The 25,135-nt window shown below is 36.0% G+C and overlaps 2 protein-coding genes across 3 annotated transcripts; both read left to right on the plus strand.

Annotated features, from left to right (window-relative positions):
• The first annotated feature begins 4,372 nt into the window (after positions 1–4,372).
• On the plus strand, positions 4,373–8,598 carry LOC132173490 (histone deacetylase 6). Its single transcript, XM_088514139.1, has 8 exons — positions 4,373–4,960; positions 5,570–6,010; positions 6,124–6,266; positions 6,631–6,721; positions 6,821–6,866; positions 6,954–7,536; positions 7,661–7,832; positions 7,920–8,598. Exons 1-8 carry the CDS (start codon positions 4,415–4,417, stop codon positions 8,385–8,387), a joined length of 2,490 nt encoding a protein of 829 aa, XP_088370265.1. The 5' UTR covers positions 4,373–4,414; the 3' UTR covers positions 8,388–8,598.
• A 505-nt stretch (positions 8,599–9,103) lies between these two features.
• Positions 9,104–13,375, plus strand: LOC132173489 (histone deacetylase 6). 2 transcript variants are annotated; one of them, XR_009439322.2, is made up of 7 exons: positions 9,104–9,714; positions 10,216–10,656; positions 10,759–10,901; positions 11,246–11,336; positions 11,436–11,551; positions 12,519–12,624; positions 13,201–13,375. XR_009439322.2 is itself a non-coding variant. In XM_059585003.2 (6 exons), the coding sequence occupies exons 1-6, from the start codon at positions 9,175–9,177 to the stop codon at positions 12,571–12,573; spliced, it is 1,386 nt and encodes a 461-aa protein (XP_059440986.2). In that variant the 5' UTR covers positions 9,104–9,174; the 3' UTR covers positions 12,574–12,769. The 2 variants fall into 2 exon arrangements, 1 of the variants encoding a protein (XP_059440986.2); XM_059585003.2 differs by lacking the exon at positions 13,201–13,375 and having other exon boundaries at positions 12,519–12,769.
• Positions 13,376–25,135: the final 11,760 nt, after the last annotated feature.

Below are 25,135 nucleotides of genomic sequence, written 5' to 3' on the forward strand. Positions count from 1 at the left end.
AATTCTACAAGTCTCTCTTGTATCCCTCAAAAAATGAGGTGACTTTTAAAATTACTATTTAATCAAAATCTAATAGTGATCAATCACAAGGCTAATGGTAATTTTGAGAGCTACATCATCTTTGGAGGAACACAAGAATAACACAAGAAATACTTGTAGCATTACTCTAAAAAGAGAGGTATTCTGGTTTTTTTTTTTTTTTTTTTTAAAAAAAAGGGAAAAGTCCATATACCCCTCAAACTAACAGTCAATTGATAATGTCTCACAAACTTTCAATTGGTACAATGTCCTCCTAAACTACTAAAAATTTGACAATATTCCTAATGCCAGCAAAAAAATAAAAGTTACCCTACTTTTTTTTTTTCAATAAGATAAAAATACTTCAATAAATTTCAAAAAAAAAAATCATTTTTTTTTCTTTAAGAAAATAAAAGAACTAAAAAATTTTTAATTGAAAGTAATATGGTTAAAAAAATTTTAACAAAGAAAATTTTTTTCTTTAATTTTCAATTAGGGTAACTTAAAAAAAAAAAAAAAATTCTTTAAGTTACCCTAATTGAAAGTTTGAAGAACATTTTTAATTGGTATTTGATGGGCATGTAGACTTTCCCCTTTTAAAAATTTAGGACGGCATGCCATGTGGGAGTAGGGTTTAGTTCCAATGATCGTATACATTTTTTTATTTACCCATTTTTCAGCTATATATATATATTAAAAAAAATATAGAGTTAATAATATAGATGAAAAATGTCTATAAGAGTATGTGGAAAATGTATAAATAATATCATTTTGAAAAATGTTCAAAATAAGAGGATAAGGATGGGGCACATATTATGCAACTTAAATATAATATATTTTTCAATAATTGTCGGATGCTATGAGTAAGAGTAGAAATTGAGTGATATATTTTTCAAAATATTCCATGAAAATTTAAATATGTACTTTATATATATATATATATATATATATATATATATATATAATCAATAATATATTAAAATCGAGATCTCAATCTAATTAAGCAGTTATCAATATCTTTCAAGAAAATGACAATATATCAACGTTGATATTTCACATTCACACCCTTTGTTTTGGAATTGGAATTTTGGGTGGTTTTGTTTCAATATATATAGTTAGTAATGTCAAACCAGACGCTGAAATTAATGAAAGTTATTTTGATAACTACTATTGGACATTGACAATTAATATTTGATAACTGTGCAATTCATATCATTCTAGATTTTTGTAATCCTTCTTAAGTCTCCTTATTTATAAATCTTGTTTAATTTTTAATTAATTAATTAATTAATTTATTTATTTTATTGTAACTTAGTGAATACAATAAATATTAGCATGATAGTTATGGGGGATGAATTTCCACATTTGTGGACTCGTGTCATCTGTAGGAGACAATTACTTTTTTTTTTTGACATGTCCACACAAGGGAAGAAGGAGGAGGGAATTCGAATTAGTGACCTCTACTTCATGAGGCGTGATATACAGCCGATTGAGTTACCCATTGGGACAAGACAATTACTTTTTAGATCAAGCAATTAAACATTAATTAGGATCATATGGTTTGAAGAGTAAAGGTTATTGTTCAAAAAATTCTTAATATATCAACTATTTTTTGTTCAAAAAATATTTGACAAATAGTTACATTGTGGTGGGGTGACGTGGAGATGGGCCATAATCTGTCATACTTTTTTGTTATTTTTGTACGATATTCAAAAATCATTCATACAAACAAAAAAAAAATCCAAAATCTATTAAATTATTGTTATACGTCATTGATGTAAGCATAGTGATAAACAATAATTAATTAGATTAATTTCCCACTACTAAACATATACTCGCATGATTTAAAAATCTTTCTGAAAAAAAAAAAAATCAAAATTTGATGTAATAAATTATGAACATGCATTTTTTTTTATTTTTTTTTTAATTGAAAGTATAAAAATATAATTAAATTTGAACAAATATCAACCTATAAAAATATCATGAAAATTATGGCTAAAAAAATGGTGTTTTGAATTTTTATAAAAAATATTTACCGCTTATTAAATTGCGATTATTTAAAATAAGTAACTGTCTAAACCAATTGGGGGTGGCGATGAAGAGAAAATAATTGCAATTGCAAACAATTGTAGCCCAATATATATAGAGCCCCTACATGTAGCATATCGTGATTGGGCCATTGTTTCAATTGGATTGGGTTATCACTTGCTCAAATCCAACAACTAAAAAGAACAGAGAATATAGACAAATTGTTGAGCCAGTTAAGGGTGTTCAAGCCGGTTGGTTATAACTGACCCACTAACCGATAATCGATTATAACTGCAAACCGATAATCAATAACCGCTAATCAATTTGGTGTTATTAAAAACCGCTAACCAACTAGGGTGGTTGCAGTTAGCGGTTTTAAGGTAAGGAAATGCAGTTATAACCGATAACCGCCTTTGTTGATATATAATAATATAAAGGGTTAAATACCTAATACTCCCTGGGGTTTAGGAACTTTATTTTTACCCCCTGTGGTTTCATTTTTATCACAAAATCCCCCTGGGTTTTGATAAATGATCAAGTTAGTCCATTCGTTAGTTGACTGTTAGGATTGACACATGGACCAATCAGATGTTGACACGTGGCACATAATTAATTTTTTTTTTAAATTAAAAAAAAAAAAAAAAAAAAAAAGAAAAGGAAAAAAATTGGGGATGGCCTGGCCACCCCCATTTGGTCGGATGGGGGTGGACGAGCCACCCCCTGGGCAATTTTTTTCCTTTTTTTTTTTTTTTTTTTTTTTTTTTTAAAATACTTTTTTTTTAAAAAATTTTTTTTAAAAAAAATTAAAAATTAAATATGTGCCACGTGTCAACATCTGATTGGTTCACGTGTCAGTCATAACGGTCAACTAACGGATGGACTAACTTGGTCATTTATCAAAACCCCAAAGGGATCCTGTGATAAAAATGAAACTCCAGGGGGGTAAAAATAAAGTTCCTAAACTCCAGGAGTATTAGGTATTTAACCCTAATATAAATATATTTATATTAATAAACTATTAAATGAAACATCCAAAACGGCAAGATGAAGTAAGATTTGGGATTTGTCTTTTTAATTTTTTCATTTGAATTTGGATTAATGGATTTGGGCTATGTTTTTTTAGCGATGTTTTTTGGCTATAATTTATTTGGCCATTTTTATTTTTTATTTTTTTGGAAACATTTTGGCCTTAAACCTGTAAAATAAGACAAAAAATAGCAAATTAAAGGCCCAAAACACTTAAAAAAGTCGAAAAGCCCATTTAAAAAAAAAAGGTCATAATTGCGCAGTTATTGGATTGAATAACCGCTAACCGTTGATTATAAAATAACTGATAACCGCCTAGGCGGTTGCGGTTATTAAAAACCAATAACCGTCCAAATCAGTTGCGATTATGGTTATAGCCAATAACCGAGGGTTATAACTCTTTGAACACCCCTATATCAGCCAATGAGACATGGGCTCTACTCCTCCCTCCTTTATGAGGTTTGCTTCCCAATGATGGGCCGGGTGCCGAGGTTGGCCCACTTGTGTGTGGACATCATCCTGTTAGACACATGGCCCACTGTTCGTAGATTGGGCTGTTGAGCCCACGAAATCCTGGGTCCCTAATTGGAACGCTTGATCCTTTCCATAATGCAAGTAGAATTCTTTTTTTTTTTTTGGTTCGTATATGTTCTAAATGTAGTTTAAATGTTGTCCAAATGTCAATACTATCTTCCTTTTACCCTTTTAACCAAATCGTTAAAATTGAATTATTGTAGTTAATTACAATCTAAGATTGACACAACTACGCGACTTATTTAAATTAAAAAAAAAAAAAAAAGTCTTGTGCCACGTAAATTTGTAACTGTGTGAATCATGGAGTCAGTATATTAATGATTTGAAGACTTTATTAAATAGCCTCATTTCATGGCATGTTCACCATGTTAAAAAAGAAGCTAATACAAACGCTTATTATTTGACGAAGGTGGCTCTCAATAATAAGCGTTGGAAAAAATTTAAACGGAAGAATATTTTGTTGTTATTCATGATATTGTAAGATCATAGAATATTCATGTTTAATGGAATAATGAAAAATTTTCACAATTTTTTTTACGGGAATTTACTTTTTTTTATCTTTAATTTTTTTTATTAAAATAAAACATTAATAAACAATTCAAAAGCATACATGATAAAACTCATATAAATACAAAAATAATTTTCATTTTCGTCTTACCACAATATTTTTAAAAAGTTCACAAGGCAAATACATTTAAGTTAACACGTACAAATTCAAATATAACGATGGATATATCATACAATGAATAAATGCAAAGTCCGAAGCTTTTGTTCATGAATCATTAAGGTGAGAGAGAGGGTTTTGGTGATGGTTATGGACGATGACAGAGAAGGCGTGTCGCTGCCGTCGGGGCCGGACGCAAAGAAGAGGCGAGTGAGCTACTTCTATGAGCCGAGCATAGGGGAGTACAACTACGGGCAGGAGCATCCGATGAAGCCCCACAGGATCCGGGTGGCCCACAACCTCATCGTCCAATACCAGCTCCATCGTCGGATGGAGATCAACCGGCCATTTCCGGCGGGGCCCGCCGATATCAGGCAGTTCCACTCGCAGGAGTACGTGGACTTCCTCGCCTCCGTCACGCCGGTGACCCTCACCGACCCGGACTTCTCGCGCCACCGCAAGCGCTTCAACGTCTGCGACGACTGCCCGGTATTCGACGGCCTCTTCGGCTTCTGCCAGGCCTCCGCCGGCGGCTCTATTGGCGCCGCCGTTAAGCTCAACCTCGCCGACGCCGACATCGCCCTCAACTGGGCCGGCGGCCTCCACCACGCCAAGAAGGCCGAGGCCTCCGGTTTCTGCTACGTCAACGACATCGTGCTTGGCATTCTCGAGCTTCTCAAAGTTCACATGGTATTTTTGGATTTCTCTGTTTTGTGTTTATTTTTTTATTTATTATTATTATTTTTTTTTTTGACATGTCCACACAAGAGGGACGGGAAGGGGAAGGGGGAAGGAGATTCGAACTAGTGAACTCCGCTTCATTAGGCGTGGTTCACTGCCGATTGAGCTGTCTCTTGGCGACTGTTTTGTGTTTATTTTTATATCCAACTCATTGTCGGGATACATTTGCTTCAGATTTTTTGAGCTCTGTGTTAATTACGCCATACATTGTACTAATATTGTCTTGTGTGTATTTGGGTGTGATCAAGTTTTGAGCTTTATTGATTTCTGGGTAGTGTTTTGGTTGTTGCTGAGATAAATTCTTATGAATCATCCTCTGTTTTGCTTTGGATACTTAGTTGTCGGCTTGTAGCTTGGCTTGAATCATTCTTAACAATAATGATTACTATTATTATTTCTTCTTTGAACAGAACATTCTCTGGTTGTTCTTATTTTGCTATTGGGTTTTGAATTTCAAGCTTAGTTAGTTTTTGGGTATTAGATTAGATTTTAATATTGCTGGACTTACAAATTGGTATGTTTGGCTGAGCAATTGATTCGTTTGTTGTCACTGGGTAGCGTGTACTTTACGTAGATATTGATGTTCACCATGGAGATGGGGTTGAGGAGGCATTTTACGCCACTGACAGAGTCATGACGGTGTCCTTCCATAAATTTGGGGATTTCTTTCCGGGGACCGGGCAAATTAAGGACACAGGGAGTGGGATTGGGAAGAGCTACGCCCTGAATGTCCCATTAAATGATGGAATGGATGACAAGAGTTTCCGTTGTCTGTTTCGGCCCATCATTCAAAAAGTCATGGAGGTCTATGAGCCGGAGGCGGTTGTGCTTCAATGTGGAGCAGATTCGTTGTCTGGTGACAGGTTGGGGTGCTTCAACTTGTCTGTGAAGGGCCATGCCGATTGCCTTCATTTTCTTAGATCTTTCAACGTGCGTCTGATGGTCTTGGGTGGTGGAGGGTATACAGTCCCCAATGTTGCCCGGTGCTGGTGCTATGAGGTATTCCTCTTCATTGTGTTACTTTGTCTCTCTACCTTTTTGGCACACTCCTTAATAACTTTTATAGGCGATGAGATATCATTTTTATGAGTTAATTTGTTACTTTGTCACAGACAGCAGTTGCAGTTGGAGTGGAGCCTGATAATAAATTGCCTTACAATGAATATTATGAGTATTTTGGCCCAGATTATACTCTTCACGTTGAACCATGCAACATGAAGAATCTAAACTCACTCAAAGATATGGAGAAAATAAGGTACAATTTAAGTAGTGTGTTTTTTGCCTTTTATTTTCCACCCTGTCTGATAATATGTATTACTTGCTTATACACACTGTTATAGTTCATGTTAGTGAATTTCTTTAAAATTTTTAGTAAGCCTTGACACCAATTAACTGAAACGTCATACTTTTGTCTCAAATAATCTTCCTCTGTGTTGTGTTTTTCTGTGCGTACGTTGTGTGTCACTGCTGAGAAAGCATCTTCCTATAATGTTGTCCATTGTCCAGTATATTGTGTTGGTTGTTTGAGTCCATCATTTTCATTCTTGGTGTAGCTATGTTCTACTTCCATTTACATTTTTGTTTGACAGATATTTTGATCAACTTGGTGTAATTTTCAGGAATACGCTGCTAGAGCAACTTTCAAGATTACCGCATGTGCCTAGTGTACCTTTTCAGACAACACCACCCATCACACAAGTCCCGGAAGAGGTTGGTGGCACGTATTGAATTTCTCATTTATATTTTCTCAGTATCACCTCTTCACTATCTCTCTTTGTTTTGATCTTACTGGAGGTTTGTTGGATGTAGGCGGAAGAGAGCACGGATCAAAGGCCAAAACCTCGCATATGGAATGGTGAGGAGTATGACTCATATCCTGATGAAGACGAGAAGCCTCAACATACTGATCCAAATTTGTTTTCTAACTTATTCTCTTTTCTAGATAAGCCTGATCTGGATCAGCCTTCCACCCAGCCACACTTCAAGACAGCTAAGCCATTGTGGAAAGTTGAAGGTGGTTCTCATGAGGTCAAGTTTCTAGAGTCTCTGGAAGTGAAAGTCCCTTCGGTTTCCAGAAATCTACGGCTTTCGGATGAGCTAAGGTCAAAGATGTCTGAGCCAACCGCCAGACCCCCTGGGTTGCATCCCTTGACTGCACAAGCTCTGAGGGCAGGGACCCCTCAGACTTCGGGCACACAAGTCCTGGGATCTGCTGGGATTAATCATCCCCAAACCAGAATCTCATGTCCCTCAGACACTCAAGTTCCGGTCACGGAGGTGAGCGATGTCCCAAGTGTGGGTGCTTCACAGCCTTTGGGTGCGGTAGGGCTTCAAGAGGTTTCTGATCATAGTGAAGGGGAACACTTAGGATCGCGTCCTGCGGTTTCTGATCATAGTGAAGGGGAAGACTTAGGATCGCGTCCTAAGACAACTACCGCGGATTGGTGGGCTCCCCTTCTTGGGGACCCCGTTGTGGCTCTTAAGGAACTTATTCCCGAAGACTACATAGAGAAGTACATAGAGAAGTTTAGAGAAGTTGGCTCAATTGGGATCGCATCCTTCGACAACTACCATGGACAGGTGGGCTCCCCTTCTTGGGGACCCTGTTGCAGCTCTTAAGGAACTTATTCCCGAAGACTACATAGAGAGGTTGGCTCAATTGGGATCGCATCCTTCGACAACTGCCATGGACAGGTGTGCTCCCTTTCCTGGGGTCCCTGTTGCGGTTCTTATGGGACTTATTCCTGAAGGCTACACGGGGGGGAGGGGCCGGATATCAGCTGAGAGTTTACTTGAAGAGTTCCTACACTCGCAGATAGAGGTAAATGTTTCTTCATTTTTGCTCTTTGTTTTATACTTACCTTTCAATTTTTCTCATGTAACGATGAATGTTGGTCTAATGTTTCAGAGTTCTTTAAATCTCATGGCCGTTGTCTCAGAGTATGAGAAATCCATAAAGAGCACTAGATCTGAGTTGGAGGATGCTTTGAAAGACAAGGAGGTAGAACTCGTTGTTGCTCGTAAGGAAGTCGAGTTTGAGAGGGCTCAAGCTAGTAGGCTTGAGGCGACGCATGCCGAACTACTGGACAATGTCTCTGCTATAAGAGCTCGGGTGAGGGGAGAGATTAATGCTGTTAGGGCAAATCTTGGTTCTGTCGAGGAGGAGCTTTCCACCCGTAAGGCCGAATTAGTTGAGGCTCGTGGCAAACTTAAGGATGCCCGGGCCGAACTTTTTGAGTGTCAAGTAAACCGCGAGTTTGTCGAGGTCCAACTAGTTAGCACACTGGAGGATTTGGAAAAAGAGCAGGCCAAGTCACAAGACCTCAGGCAGCGATTGAAAGCCAGCTTAAGCACTCTTTTGGACACTCTTTTGTAATGGGTTTCCAGCTTAAGCACCCCGGGGGAGTTAGAGATATCGCTTTAACTTGTATTTATTTTGCTTTTGTAGTCTTTTGGACACTCTTTTGTAATGGGTTTCCGTCCCTTTTAATTTTTATGCAGGTTCTGAAGGAAACTTTACCTTTGTGAAATATATGAAACCTTTGCCTTTTCAGGCTGAGAGTTATGAATGAAATTTTACTTGTTTTCCTGAGGTTGTGAGGTTGTATGAGTAGACTCACTGTTAAGGTCCTCGATCATTGTTTTGTTCAGTAAATCCGCAGCAAAGTCTTAGCTGCCTTGTTGAGTGAATCCCGAGGCAAGGTCTTAATATACAATGAGCCATGAGGTAGTAATATTCTCGATTTCTTTATTTTCTGAAAATAATTGGTGTTTGTATTAATGTAATTTGGTTGAATTTCTCTGCATGTTGTCGAAACTTTTGAAATTATGCTACATTTTCCTGGAAATTGAAACAAATGTGGGTCAACAAATGTTTATTTGTTGTTTCTGTCTGTTTGTTTTTATTTATTTTTTAAACATGAGTATTTTGATTATTTTGATATTCTTTGTTAAGCGAAATTTAATTAAAAAAAATAAAAAAATGATAGAATTAATTAGAATTGCCATGTCATTAAAAAAAAAAAAAAAATCAGAAAAACATTATATAAATGCAAGTCTGAAGCTTTCTATCGTTATTGTTGTACAATTTCACTCTCCCGAGTTAACACGGACACAGAGAGAGAGACAGAGAGAGAGAGAGAGAGAGCGCTTAGGTGGTGGTTATGGCCGATAGCATAGAGGGCGCGTCGCTGCCATCGGGGCCAGACGCGAAGAAGAGGCGAGTAAGCTACTTCTACGAGCCGAGCATAGGGGATTACTACTACGGGCAGGGGCATCCGATGAAGCCCCACAGGATCCGGATGGCCCACAACCTCATCGTCCACTACGCGCTCCACCGTCGGATGGAGATCAACCGGCCGTTTCCGGCGGGGCCCGCTGATATCAGGAGGTTCCACTCGCTGGAGTACGTGGACTTCCTGGCCTCCGTCACGCCGGTGACCCTTAACGACCCGGTCTTCTCGCGCCACCTCAAGCGCTTCAATGTCGGCGAGGACTGTCCGGTCTTCGACGGTCTCTTCGGGTTCTGCCAGGCCTCCGCCGGCGGCTCCATCGGCGCTGCCGTCAAGCTCAACCGTGGAGACGCCGATATCGCCCTCAACTGGGCCGGCGGCCTCCACCACGCCAAGAAGGCCGAGGCCTCCGGCTTCTGCTACGTCAACGACATAGTGCTCGGCATTCTCGAGCTTCTAAAAGTTCACAGGGTATTTTTTTATTTTTGATTTTCTCTGTTTTTCTTAATTTTTTGTTTTTTCATCCAAGTCATTGTTAATATGCTATCGGATACATTTGCTTCAGATTTTCTCAGCTTTGTGTTAATTATGATTTGCATTGTTCTAAAATTGTTTTGTGTATATTTGGTGTGATCAAGTCTTTGAGCTTTATTGATTTCTGGGTTGCTGAGCTTAATGATTACGAACCGTTCTGTTTTCTGCTTTGAATATTATATTTAGTCCGTTGAAAAAAGTACAGACCTTTTATGCTATAGTTTTTTCTACAGCACCTAAATCAAATCCTTGAATATTTAGTTACCTTGGCTTTTTACTCTTAGCTATCATTATCATTATATTATTCTTTGAACCGAACATTGTTTGGTTGTTCTCATTTTGCTATTAGGTTTTGAATTTCGAGCTTTGGGGTATTAGATTTTAATGTTTCTGGGCTTACATATTTGGCTAAGCACTTCATTTGTTGTCACTGGGCAGCGTGTACTCTATGTAGATATTGATGTTCACCATGGAGATGGGGTTGAGGAGGCATTTTACGCCACTGACAGAGTCATGACGGTATCCTTCCATAAATTTGGGGATTTCTTTCCTGGGACCGGGCACATTAAGGACACAGGGTGGGGGACTGGGAAGAACTATGCCCTGAATGTCCCATTAAATGATGGAATGGATGACGAGAGTTTCCGTGGTCTGTTTCGGCCCATCATTCAAAAAGTCATGGAGATCTATCAGCCGGACGCAGTTGTTCTTCAATGCGGAGCAGATTCATTGTCTGGTGACAGGTTGGGGTGCTTCAACTTGTCTGTGAAGGGCCATGCGGATTGCCTTCGTTTTCTTAGATCTTTCAATGCACCTCTGATGGTCTTGGGTGGTGGAGGGTATACAATCCGTAATGTTGCCCGTTGCTGGTGCTACGAGGTATTCCTCTCCATTGTGTTACTCTGTCTCACTTAACTTTTTTATAACTTGTGTAGGTGATGAGTTATCATTTTTATGAGTTAATTTGTTACTTTGTCACAGACAGCAGTTGCAGTTGGAGTGGAGCCTGATAATAAATTGCCTTACAATGAATATTATGAGTATTTTGGCCCAGATTATACTCTTCATGTTGATCCATGCAACATGGAGAATCTAAACTCACCCAAAGATATGGAGAAAATAAGGTACTTTTGGGTTTTTTGCCTTTTATTTTACACCCCTTCTGATAATGTCTATTACTTGCTTATAACAGACTGTTATAGTTCAAATTAGTGAATTTATTTTAAATTTATACCAACCCTTTTAGTATTGACACCCATGAATTGAAAAATCATACTTTTGTCTCAAATAATCCATCTGTGTTTGTGTTTTGTGTGTTTATATCTGAGAAAGCTTCTTCCTATGATGTTGTCCATTGTCCAACATATTGTATGGTTGTTTGAGTTTATCACTGTCATTCTTGGTGTAGCTATGTTCTACTTTCATTTACCTTTTTATTTGAAAAATATTTTGATCTACATATTTTCAGGAATACGCTGCTAGAGCAACTTTCAAGATTACCACATGTGCCTAGTGTACCTTTTCAGACAACACCACCCATCACACAAGCCCCGGAAGAGGTTGGTGGCATGTATTGAATTTCTCATTTATATTTTCTCAGTATCACCTCTTCACTATCTCTCTTTGTTTTGATCTTACTGGGGGTTTGTTGGATGTAGGCGGAAGAGAGCATGGATCAAAGGCCAAAACCTCGCATATGGAATGGTGATGAGTATGACTCTGATCCTGATGAAGACGAGAAGCCTCAACATGCTGAGCCAAATTTGGAAACGAGGTAAAGCTTTATTTCTCATCATATCAGATTTGGGACATGTTATTTTTTTTTTTTTAGGTTCCTGAAATTATGACCCTGTTTGGAACACAACTTTGACATGGTCCTTCAAATAGGGTAGTTATGTGAGTCACATCTCTAATGTTGTACTCATGAAAAGGTTTTTGGAGCCACCTTTTTATGATTTTCTCTAGATAGAACCCGAAGAATTCAAATTTGGATAATCATATGGGGGAACCCTAATTTATGCCGTTTTCAATGAAACCCTCTTGCCATTATTATCCATGATATCCATTTACTAGCACTGATCTAGTCATATATCTGGACTCTCTAGCCTTTATGTCAGATGAGGCATAAACTGGCATCTCTTAGGATCCATCAGAAATTGGGCAAGGCCGTCCACTATTCAGTGCGAGATAAGTTTTGAACCTGTTAGAAAACTTGCTGTCAGCTATACTATTATAAAATATGTGTTTTTCTTTGCATTTATGTACATAACATGTATACTATATGTTTCTGTAGAACTGAAATCTCTGCAGTAATTCATTTGAATTCCTTTCCTGAGTGTCAGGCAAATGAAACTCAAAACCTCAGGTTAATTTTTTAGATCCACGTTTATTGGGACCTTCCTAAAAGTCACCAACTGGTGCTCCCAAGTGTTGATAGTGGGGAGAAGTTGGTGTATCTATACTAGCATCTCTCTAGTTGTTACTTGACAACATTCAAACCACATACAAATAAAGAACTTAAACAGAGAGTTGCATGATCAACTTGAGGGTTGCTTTAGGAGGTTGCCCGGTGGTTAATATCTAGAATGAGCTGCATATGTAACCTTCTTTCCATAATCTCTGATAGAAAGCAAAAATGACAAAATAAAAAGGGGGTTTAATATCCCAATATGTTGTTAGGGAGCTTATCTAACTGTACCTTACATTCCATCTGATATAATCTTATGTGATTGTGTATGCAGAGATGCAGTTGATGAAATGGATGAAGATAAACGCGAAGACCATCCTGTATCTTGATATGGATTAACTTTATAGCTTCTATAGTTGTATCTCATTTGGACAGATTAGGTCAGAGCTTATAATCTGGACATGAAAGCATTAGAATAGGCACTTTACTAATGGTCAAGTCGACCACCCCCCTCCCTTGTTGTGTTTTTTCTTTTGAACTTGTTTTTGATGCTACAATCTACCAGAATCAGAGTTAGGTTGAATACACAGTACTCGGTTACTTACGTTTTTCATAATGCATGCCTAGAGACTAGAGTCAATTTTTTGTTTACCTAGATTGCTTTGTCCAGGACTCCTGCATTTATCCAATTACGTTGCCGTCAACATACTGAACTGGTCATTTAGAAATCAGGTAGATGCAGGATGCCTGTTATAAGTTCCGGTTTTAATTACAAGCCGGATAAGTTGGACATAAATCTTAAACTGGCATTGAATTCATTCCCTGAACATGTGTTTTATTAAGAAATATTAAGCAAATGCTTTGAATTCAGTAAGAAAAAATTTATGTTATTCGTGACATGTTATCTAAGTTCTTAACTTTTTACTTACAAGATGTTCAAACCAACTGTTTTTAATTGGTTGAGAATGCTACTTGCTGAACCTTTCGCTCACTCATTATTTTTTTCCCTTTTTCAGGAAATAGAGCGACCGATATAGGAGACCGAAATGTTTAGGAATTAGGATTTCATTAGGGGGAAATGCATTCCCATATATATATATATATATATATATATATTATGCTATGTTTTGAGATGTTTAGTAAGTGCCTGAGGGCACGTTTGGACAATTACTGTGACAATTCTAGTTATGTTATGAAAGTTTTAACGTATTTTGACCTCATGCTTCTGTAAAATATTTTATTGTGGCATGCATAGTTGTTTATATATGCTTTGAGTTCTTAGTAGGCAAACTTTGAGCCTCTCAGGCTTTAGAGTTAATAGACCGGATCCTCTCCCGCACTTACCAGCCTCAAAGGACCTCTATTCCCTCATTCTTTGCGTTCAATCCATTTCCATCCCCCCCTAATCTGTAACTTATACATTTTAGTAGCAGAAGTTTCAGCTCAGCTGAGAGGCCCCCTAAGTTTGATTGCTTTTGTAATTGACTAGGAAGCATTAGAAGCACAAAAGATGGGGAGGTCTCCGCGAAGCAACTAGGGATCCTTGTCCAAATGTAAGCAAGGTTCCTCGTCTTTGCACAAAATTCCACCCTGCTTTCCTGGCCATTTTATAAGATCAGGTTCACGAGTTGCCAAGGAATAGTTGACTTCATTGAATCTGCACTACTCCAGCTGTATGGATTTTAACGTTATATATATAATAAAAATAAAAAAGAAAAGAAAAAAGGGAGCAATTTTGGTAACTAATCAAGCACATTAGAGCTTTGAGCTTAAGGTGCCTGCCTCTAGGGTTAAGCCTACTCAAGCACCAACTCCTCCACTTAGGCTTGTAAATAGACAAGTTTATTTGACAATTTATTCGATACCCGCTTATATAAACTTGATCTGAATTTAGTTTGTTTAAGAAATGAGTTATATTTATATAAACTCGGCTTAACTTGTATAACTTCATTTTTATTATTTTTTATAATGTTATTTTAATTTCGTAATTAAAACATGAAATTCTATTCTTTATATATATATATATATATATATATATATATCAACCATACATATAAACTCAAGATTGAATTATTTAACTTCCAAGTTAATTTGTTTAATTAACTTAAAATGATAAAATCTTAATAATAATTAGTATGAATTTACGAAAAAAAAAAATTCATGATATTTATTTTTTATATATATATATAATGGAGCCCAGCTTGGAGCCCAGCTTAAGTTCAACTTATGTTCGAAAAAAAAATTAAATAAATAGAACTTAAACGTTCAATACTCAGCTCGATTATAGTCCTCCCTCAGCTAGTTGCAATCCTTATAGTCCAAGTGGGTCGCTAAGGGGTAACAGCATCTTCAACAAAAAGTCGGTGTATCCTCAAAGTCAAGCTTGTAGATATTTAAATCCAAATATATCTAATTGTTCTCCTACCCCACCATTCACAAAATAATATGCATAAAAGCTGGATGGCTTAAGGCACCCTGCCCATTGAAATCTTGCTCCTGCCTCTCTCACTGTTCCCATGATGAGTAGTTTTCCAGTGAAGTTGATGGCAGCAATTGTAGTGGCAGCATTCCTTCTCATGGGTGATATTCCCACAACTTCTGCATTAGTTCCTTATGGTAATTATAATAGTCCCTCTATATATGTTAGCATTTCAACATGCATATGTAGATATTATATATGTTTGGAATATCATTTCTCACATGCTACCATTTTTATTTGGCCTGAAAGGTGGCAGCAGGAAGAGTTTATGGCTTGTATACAGCAGAGATGGCTCCACGAACACAGTTCCAAGAGGAGAAGGCAACTCTAAAGTTCTGAACACTAGCCTGCGAGCAGGAGTTTTGTTGCCGCCACCCTCACCCATCAAAAATCGACAATCGTCGATGCGGGCGGCCGCACCTCCCCCCGATCAGATCCAATGATCATCACTACCTATGTTTCTGACTTTGTTGTGTGGATGTAATGATTCCCAGAATTAGCAAGTTTATGCTCAAACTCGATCGATCGGCGCCTAATAAACAAGCTAGATTTCTCTTTTTTTTTTTTTTGTTCTAGAGAAATGTTTGGTTTTTATCTTTCTCTATCATTGAATATTCTGTGGGACAGATTCAATATTGGATTTGAAAAAAAAAAAAGAAAAAGAAAGAAGATAAATAAGAAATATGTAAGAGAATGAAACCAAACACTTTTTTTTTTTGGTCAGTACAAGTTGTAAATTAATAAAATCGACAGATTCATATAAAATAGGAAGTTAATGAAACCAAATGCACATTGTGACAAGGTTTTGAACAGACCTGCTTCCCGTGACAGCTAAACTATGTGAAACTTTTGGTCAAAACAAATCAAGTAGTGTTTTTTGTGTGTCTGGGATCTAAAGGAAAGTAATGGAATGGAAATAATAAATTAACATGGAATCCAACGAAATGAAAATAAAAAATTGGGGTATTTGGAATGAAAAAGATTGTAGTGTTCTTCTTTGTTGTGTGTTTGGAAACTTATTGAGGAAGGGATGGAAAGAAAGGCATCACGTGATTTTAGTATTATATTCCTTATTTTTATTATTTATGTTTTTGTCCAATAAGGATATAAATATAAATTTTTTCTATTAATTTGTGGATCACGTGTGATCCACATGCAAGATCACTTCTAAACTATGGTTTCATTAATTACCATACGATGTCTCCCACAAATTATGTACTTTGATAATCCACACCTTAATTGAAGATTAATTTGAAATATCTGTAAATCATCCAAATTAGTGTCAGAGTTAGCAAATTAACAAGGTAGATTGACTGAGAAATATAATTACCAGTTAAAACGCACTAATCTAATTAATTAACTATGGTTGTGAGCGGCCGATTCTTGTTTCGATTAGATCTCCCTGGCCGCCAATTGCTCCGCGGGGATCACGACGTCTTCGTAATTGGAAGGTGGAGATCTTCTCGTCGACCTCTAGTTCTGGCTGTACATTACCACATGATCGTTCTGCCGTAGCAGCTCCATGATTTGGTCCTCAGGCCCACGTTCTCATTTTCTGTCAAAAACATACTGCAAAATATCTAAAAATACAACTCCAAAATTAAACGATTATATATATATATATATATATATATATATATCGGAAATGTTAGGTGTTTTTTTTGGTGTTCTTCGGGTGTCTTCTTAATCTTAAGTGAATATTATTTTTTAAATAATATTAAAAAAAAAGTGGTCCTTATTTTTCATCAGGACCAAAAAAACAGCAAGGGAGCACCTAACATTTATATATATATATATATATATATATCCAAAAAGCAAAACATAACGATTGGAGGGGAGCCAAACACAGTCAAATATGAGAAGAGAATGATGATGGTTCCTAGTCTTTGCACAAAATTCCAGACTGCTTTCGTGGTCATATTATAAGACAAAGGTCACAAGTTGACCTGGAATAATTTTCAATAAATGTGGGCGCGTGCTGTGCATGGATTGTAACATTCATTATGAATATTGTATTCGTCCATATATACTTATTAGCTACCTTTTTCGTCAGCATACTCTTCAACTCTTCTTTTTTTTTTTTTTTTAAGTAATCTTCAACTCTTTTTTAACCCACGTATTGTAGGCTGTAGCTTCCCATTTTCATAACTTACATATGTGACTAAAATCTCTGGTTACTTTTCACTTAGCATTCAGATATATACTAAATGACAGAGGAAATTAAGGACATGCACTATTATGCTCATCAAATTGCTAAGAAAGTTTCAATTAACTTTTAATCCAAATCAATGTTGTTCTTGCTATAATATAACTAGAATGATTAAATTCATCCACATTTCTATAAGCCTACACTTTTCAGATAAGTAATTAAGCAGCGTCTCTAGGATTAAGCCTCTCATTCACTGACCCCTCCATCTCCTTATTGTCAAAGAGGTCCCTAAGTGGTGCCACCATCTTCAAGAAAAAGTTAAGGGTGTGTACGTATCCTCAAAGTCAAACTTGTAGGCATTTAAATTCAACCATATCTACTCATAAAAAAAAATAAAAAATTCAACCATATCTAGCTACTTCTTTTTCTCCATAGACAAAATAATATAGATATAAAAGCAGGATGGCTTAAGGCTTCTCTCCTGCCCCTTGAAATCTTGCTCCTGGCTCTCTCACTGCCTTACAGTTCATAACAAAGGTGAACTCACCACCGGCTTCCATTTACAAGTTGATGGGCGGTTTTCCGGCAAAGGCGATGGCAGCAGTAATAGTCGCAGTACTATTCCTTCTCGTGGCTGCTATTCCAACAACTTCAGCTGATGGTAATAATATATAGTTTTTAATTTACTGTTATCATACCCTAAAAGTCCTTCTATGATTCTCTATGTTAGTTTATAGATCTTATATATGTTGATTCCAAGATGCCAATATTTTCATGTATATCATGGCTCTTGAGTCTTGATCATTAATTTCTCACCGGCTACTATCTCTCTTTGGCATGATCAAAGGTGGCAGCAGGAAGACTTTATGGCTTGTATACAGTACTAGAGATGGCACCACAAAGACAATTCCAAGAGAAGAAGGCAGCTATGAAGGTCTGAACACTAGCCTAAAAGCAGGAGGTTTATCCGCTCCACCTGCACCCATAAAAAATAAAGCACCAGCGATGACCGGGACAGCGCCTCCCCCTCCCCCTAATAATCAAGAGTAACGCTAAATACTCAATTGCTTATCTTAATTTTTTTTTTTCAAGAGTTTATGGATATTGCCAAGTTACTTAGTTTGGCAAGAACTAAATAGTTAGTATATTTCTTTTTAAATAATGTAATTTCTAGGGAGAAAATTATATATGGAGTACTATATATATTCATTCAAATAATGTATCTCTTATGAGAAAATTGATGTATTTTCCTTGATGCCTTTTACCATCTTACAAGGGTTTATCTATAAAACCCTATGTTTCGTGAATAATATCATCATACAATATTTTATTTCAAAAAATATGTTTTCATCTTGTATGAAAATTATGAGGCCATGACTCCCTCAAAGTATCCAATTTATTTTCTATTTGATATTCTTGTCACCTTAGCTACGATCTTAAACCTTCCAATATCACTTGGTCCATTCCAAAGATATTAGAGCCACGCATGGAGGAAAATTGTTACAACCAAAAATAAAAGAGAATTTTTTGCAATGAAAATGAATAAAATAGAGAATCATGAGCCGTATAGGTTAGATACGATGGATCCTGTGAGTGTTAAATCAAAATGATGTGAAAAAGGGATGGAAACATGGAAGAAATTTAGAGTTGTATGGTTACGTTCGAACAAACTAAGAGTCTGTTTGGAATTGCATTTGACAAATAGAGCTTTTAAGTTAAAAAGAGCTTTTGGACAAAAACTTCATTTTTAAAGTTTTTGCCAAAAATACGTTTTTGCTATTTTTGGGTTTTTTGGACCTTTAAAAGTGCTTTTAATTTTTTTTACCAAACGAGTATTTTTTTCTTCAAACGAACTTTTTGAGTGTTAAAAGCAATTTTAGACCATTCAAACGTAATTCCAAACAAGCCCTAAGTTTCGTTTGAACGAAACAACATCTTTGACATACGTACTTGCATGTTAGTTGAGGACTTATGTGGAATTAAAAAAAAAAAAAAACACACTTTTGTTTGAACGAAATGAAATCTTGTTTGAACGACATAACATCTCCATGTATCAAGGGGGAAAACACGCAGAAAATAAAAGAAACACAAAACTTCTTCGAACGAATTATAATCTCATTCGACCAATCGCATCTGCACATGTCACTCAGTGTGTGGGGTTTGGCCAGACAGGATGCTCACTTGGCGTGCATTTATAATTTAGTCCAGGGCGTTACACGTATGCCATGTGACACTTTATTATTTGAAAGGGAAAACTAATTATTTAATTTATGAGGTATGTAGTTGTACCAAACTAATCCCTCGGATATCCTAAAATACCAAATTGATCCCTAAGATTAGTTATTTCTTATTTGTTTAGAATAGTCCCTACTATAAGCTGTTTGACATAAATTGTTAGATACACACGCAGATCTACGATCACAAACAATATATCACTGATTGACACCAGCATGGTTAATGACTTAGTCTATTGTAAAATTACAAATTTTCCCAAAAAAAAAAAAAAAAAATGGCCACCCCTTACCAGCAGAGGGGCAGGCAACCTCTCTCTTCATACGAAGAAATCGACCGTCCTCACCATTCAATTAAAGGGAGGTGGTCAGTTGCTCCACATTCGTGAAGGGCTGGTCGTCCCTCATCTGTCAAATTAAAGGGGTCTCCTCTCACCTAACTTCGAGGAGAGGCCACCCCTTATTAAGTGAGGGGCGATTAGCCACCCCTTTTTGAGGAAGGGTGAAGGGTAGTCAGCTGCTCCCCCTAATGCGGGTCGATCTTTCTTGGCTTAGCATTTTTGGAAGAGTAAAATTGTAATTCTACAATATGTTGAGTCATTAACCATGCATGTGTCAATTGGCGATTGGTCATTGTGACATGAACGCACATGCGCATCTATTAGTTTCTATCAAATAGCGGACTACAAGGACTATTTTGGATAAATAGCTTACCCCCAAATATCAGTTTGTTACAACTGCAAACCCCATAGACTAAATAATCAATTTTTCCTATTTGAAAAAGGTGGGTTCGTTTATCTCAACTTTTAAAATGTTGTGATAAATTGATGTTTCATATCACAAGTAGAAAATAAATTAAAGAGTAAAATAAGTTCATAAAACATACTAAGATTTACATTATTCGTCTTAACAAACTTATATTCATGGACGGAAATAATAAGAAAAAAAAAATTCACTGACAAAATATTGGAATAAAAAGTCACGGTGAAAGAAAAAAAAAAAAATCAGACAAAACTAAAAGAGTAATTCTACTTTTCACTCTCATTTTATCACATTCATTTCATATAGTTGATGTTGCATAAGCTGGATGAAGGTAAATGATTTTGTTTTTTCAAGTGTCCATTCAGTCAATGCCACATAAGCCGAGAATTTTTTTTTTTTTTTTTTTTTTGGAAGTCAATTGAAATAGGAAAAATTACATGCGTTGTGGATAGGCTGTTTAAAGTCTTTCCTGTGTTCGGCAGGGCGGCTGCAAATTGAAAGCATGTCTGGCGTGTTTTCTTGTGAGAGATTTGTCTTCATCATCCTTTTCATTCTTTATATATTTAAATTTTAGAGGTAAATGATAAAGGGGTGACATTACTCCCGTTAATTAGGTTGATTTTTCACCAAAGCAAAATACCTACGAGAAGGACTTTGTCGGCTAAGGCAAGAAGACAAATATTGGCAAGAACAAGCACTAACAAGGCAAGGGTTTTGGTTAGGGGGGGTGCATTTCAAGGGACGACTTTTGTTTTTTTTTTTTTTTTTTTAATCCAAGCGATGACTTACTATTAAATATAGGAAAATGCTAGAATGTAATCAATTTCTCACAATTTTCCCATAAAAGCTGAGGTGACAAGCTCACTTACAATATTTTATTATTATTTTTTAAATAAATTAAAATCATGATAAAAATAAAGAAAAGTTAATGAAAAACTTAAAAAAATAGAAGGGATGTCTGCCACCCCAGTATAGCATAGGGGTGGCTTTAGCTACCCTAGACAAGCGGTCTGGGGTGCAGGGCCGGCTCAATGTATTTGGGGGCCTTAGGCGAAATTTTGAAGTTGGACCTTATTTTTTTTAATATTTAAATATTAATTAAATAATATTTATTTTAATAATATTATTATATTTTTATAATATTATTATTATTTTCATTCTCATTGCTGTTTCATGACTTTTAAGTTTAACTTTTAACTAGTTGCCCAAAAAAATTGATGTGGCATATTTGTTTTTTTGGATTAATTGGTCTTATTTTACAATGGGCTTATTATATTGGGGCATTATTTTCGAGGCCTTAAATTTTTATGGGAAAAAATTGTGGGCCTTATTTTTTTTAAAAAAAAATTAGGTCTTAAGTTAAAATAAAATGAAAATTTTTTTTAGGCCTTATTAAAAATTTTTTTGGACCTTATTAAAAAAAATTTTGGGCCTTACTAACTGGGGCCCTAGGCGACCGCCTCAATGGCCTGGCCATTGAGCCGGCCCTGCTGGGGTGGCTATTGCAACTACCTCCCAAGGGCCAAAAAAAAATTTTAAGTATTTTTTTTTAAAAATGGGTTTGGCTCTTGGGGGTTGCCGAAGCCACCCTCATTCCGGCCATTGGGGGTGGATCGGCCACCCTCAAGGGCCAAACTCATTTTTTTAACAAAAAACTCTAAAAAAATTTTGGCCCTTGGGGTGGCCGATCCACCCCCAAGGGCCATGGGGTGGCTTTAGCCACCCACCCTATGCTATACTGGGGTGGCTGGCTACCCCACTCATTTTATTTTTTTAATTTTCTTTATTAATTTTTTTAATTTTGATTTTGATTTTAATTTATTTAAAAAAAATAATAAAATATTATAAGTGAGCTTGTCACCTCAATATTTGATGGAAAAATTGTGGAAAAGTAATTGCATTCTACCATTTCCCATAAATATAACTTGACTTATTTTAGGAGGGATAGAAATTGGAGAAAGGGAACGTTCGAGGAGTACCTTATGCAATGATCACTTCACGTGTCTGATAATACTTTGACTTTTCTTTATTATAATGGTACGTGGTTGCCCACGTGGATTGGTTGACATGCAACACCGATTTAGATTTGGTGCAATATAATACTTAGGTTTAGGTATTCTATAGGATGAAATGCATTTTTTATTATTATTATATTTTTTTTGTTTTTTGAGATTGTTCATTTAAATAAACCGTTTAAAATGTGGCCACAAAATAAAAGATATGAAAAGCATTGATTAAAATGTTAAATTTATCATTTGTTATCGGCTTAAATTTTTTAAAAAATATAATAACTTAATATAATATTAAAGCCGTGAGTTCTTAAGTGTTACCGACACTGACTGACGTTTAAACGAAAGTTCAAAGAAGTTTACTCTCAAAGTCAACGCTTGTAGAAATTTAAACCATGGCCACTTGTTCTTCTACCTAACCATAGGTAATATGATATGCATAAAAACAGGAGGGCTTAAGGCTAATTACGCCTCTCCGTCTGAGACTCTACATCTTGCTCCAAACTCTCACCCTCCAAGAGCTCATAACAAAGCTCAACTTAATTACCGGCTTCTACAACTACAAGATTGTGTTTTCAGCTTTGCACGATGAATTGTTTTCCAGAAAAGGTGATGGCAACAGTGGTAGCAATATTCCTTCTTGTGGGTGGAATACATATTCCACCAACTTCTGCATCTCTTCCTGATGGTAACATTTCTCACCTTTTTCTTTCTAATTATATATTTCAACATCGATCATTTCTCACGTGCTATGATCTTTCTTTGTCCTCAAAGGTTGTCGGAAGAGTTTGTCGCTTGATGGCTCGACCAAGACAGTACCAAGATTACAGGGCAGCTTTGAAGGTCTGAACATTGGTAATAAGAAAATAGTTTCCTTCCGGAGCCTTAAAGAAGGTGGAAAATTGAAGCCACCTTCACCCGCCCATAACCGAGCAGTAGCTTGGAATATGCCTTATCACCCCGCGCCTCCGCCTCAGATTCTATGATTATCTATATGTTTCTGAGTTTGTTCTCTGGATGTGATTCCCGAAAGGGAAGTCATATTGCATGATCGAACTTGGTGGCTCACAAACAAGTCAATTTCCTTCTTTATGTTTTTTTTTTTGTTCTTTTTGAGGTGTTTCAGTCTATATATGTACGTACTTGATTGATTTAGATACGTGCATGAATCATGATGTGTTTTCCTCCCGTCTACGTTATTCATCCAAACGAACTTAACGAAGGGATCTGAAAAAGGAAAGCGCAAAAGTGAGTTGTAATAGATAATGTGTAGTTTTAATAAGTCAATGGGACATTGGGACTTTCTCTATTTTGGATCCCCTTCCTCTATTATAGAGGTGCAAAGTTTTTCCTCTGGAAATCAAAAACACGATCGACGCAAATAAGGAGGAGTAAAGAAGACTTAGGTAATCTTCTTTCCCTCCTCTTCATCTCTCTATTGTTTCAGCTCTTGTGAATTTCCCCCTCTCTGTCTTTGACTGTTTGGTTGCCAAGAAAATTCAGGAAAGGAAAATACAAACAAATTTTTGAATTTTATAAATCTTTCATTTCCTTTGGTCACGTGACCCCAATACAACTTCTTTGCTTAGTTAGTTTTTTTTTTTTTTTTTTTTTTTTTTTTTTTTTAATTTTTTTGAGAGATAGAAGCAATGTAAGAATATTCCAAGAGCAGTCTTAGTTTGATTTATCTCTTCTTTTTCTTTATTTTCTCATCAACCAAACGGGGTTTATATAATAGTGTAGGTAACCATTTCTATGGTAATAACTATTCATTTTCTCATTTTAAAGAATATTTATTCTCCTTAGAATAGCTATTCCAAGTGTTAGGGTCTATCATTATTATATACTCTACCACCAAGACTATGTTATTTTACTTTTTTTATAAATTTTTAATAATAAAACTTATTCATTTTTCTTAATGGAATAATCATCCCGTATACCCAAGTACCTCAAAGTTCCATTTACAATGCTTTCAAATAGAACCCCATTTTCCGAGCCTCTGCCCACATTTTCAGTTACCCTCCTACCACTGTCGTCTCTTTTGGTATATGGTCACATGGCCTCTTGCTGCTGGCTTTTCTTTGTATAGCTCTTGATTTTCTGTGGGAATATTGTTAATATACTAGATAACGTAATTGGGGCTTAATTGATAATAAATTAACAAATTAAAGATGGTTACATGGTGTTTTGGTGACCATAGGTTTATTGGAATTAATAACTCTATCTAGTTATGACTCAGAGATGAGATTTTTTTTTTTTTTAAAAAAATACAGCCAAACACACAATTTTAATCACTAATGAAAAGTTGTACAGTTTTGTGTGTAATGCATTGCATGCAATTGTGTTGGATTGGTCAAATTTGCTACATGATTTGGATTGGCATTTTATTACATTACTTGTCGAATAAATAAGCTGGAAAGGTTATGGAGCTAGCATAACGTACATGATCACTAAAAATCCAACAAACTCTACATGAGCAGCACATATGTATGTATTAGTTTTGTTTAATTATGTGATGGGTCCAATTAAGAAAAATGGAGAGGCCAAGGGCTGCCTTGTTTAAAAAAGAAAGGATAGGATTTTCTTGTTTTAAAAGAGAGAGAGAGAGAGAGAGAGAGAGTGAGTGAGAGATGGATTGTCTAGAATATAAATTTCTGAATATATAGCATTGTTCTCTTCTCCTAATTATTGGAAAACCTTAGATTAAAGAACTTTTTAAAACATGCAAAGGGGGTGAATATGTCATGTGATGAATGAAATGTAGGCTGTTGAAGGGGTGAATATCAAAGCTCGTCAATGCTCCAAGTTAGTAAACTATCTTAAAACTCTATCACTATGAAAAACGCCACTTATCACCGATTTTAATTTTTCATCACTTTTGCAATCATATTTTTAAACTTAAAAGAAATATTAATTTAGGGTTACTATCTTTCAAAAGCTTATAATGTTAACCCTCTCCTGTTGCATTAAATCTAAATCTACAAAATATATATATATTTTAGAAATGAATCAAGTCTTTTTGATATATCCTAGCTGTTAACCACCAAATTCTTTCTTTGAATAGTCATATATAGCTGTTGTGAGATTGTTTCCATTACTATCAACGCCAGCTACATTTGACATTATCGAAAATTCTTCCTTTGACTAGTCTGCTTCTTCTCATCATCACGTGGGTAAGATATATATATGTTGGTGGTTAACAAGTTGTTCTTCTACCTAACCACGGATAATATATATATATATATAGGAGGGCTTGCTCCAACCTTTCTCACCGCCCCGGTGATCATAACCAAGGTGAACCGACCGGCTTCTACAAGCTTA

Source organism: Corylus avellana, chromosome 3, assembly GCF_965113065.1.
Source record: "Corylus avellana chromosome 3, dhCorAvel1.hap1.2, whole genome shotgun sequence".
Lineage (NCBI taxonomy): Eukaryota > Viridiplantae > Streptophyta > Magnoliopsida > Fagales > Betulaceae > Corylus > Corylus avellana.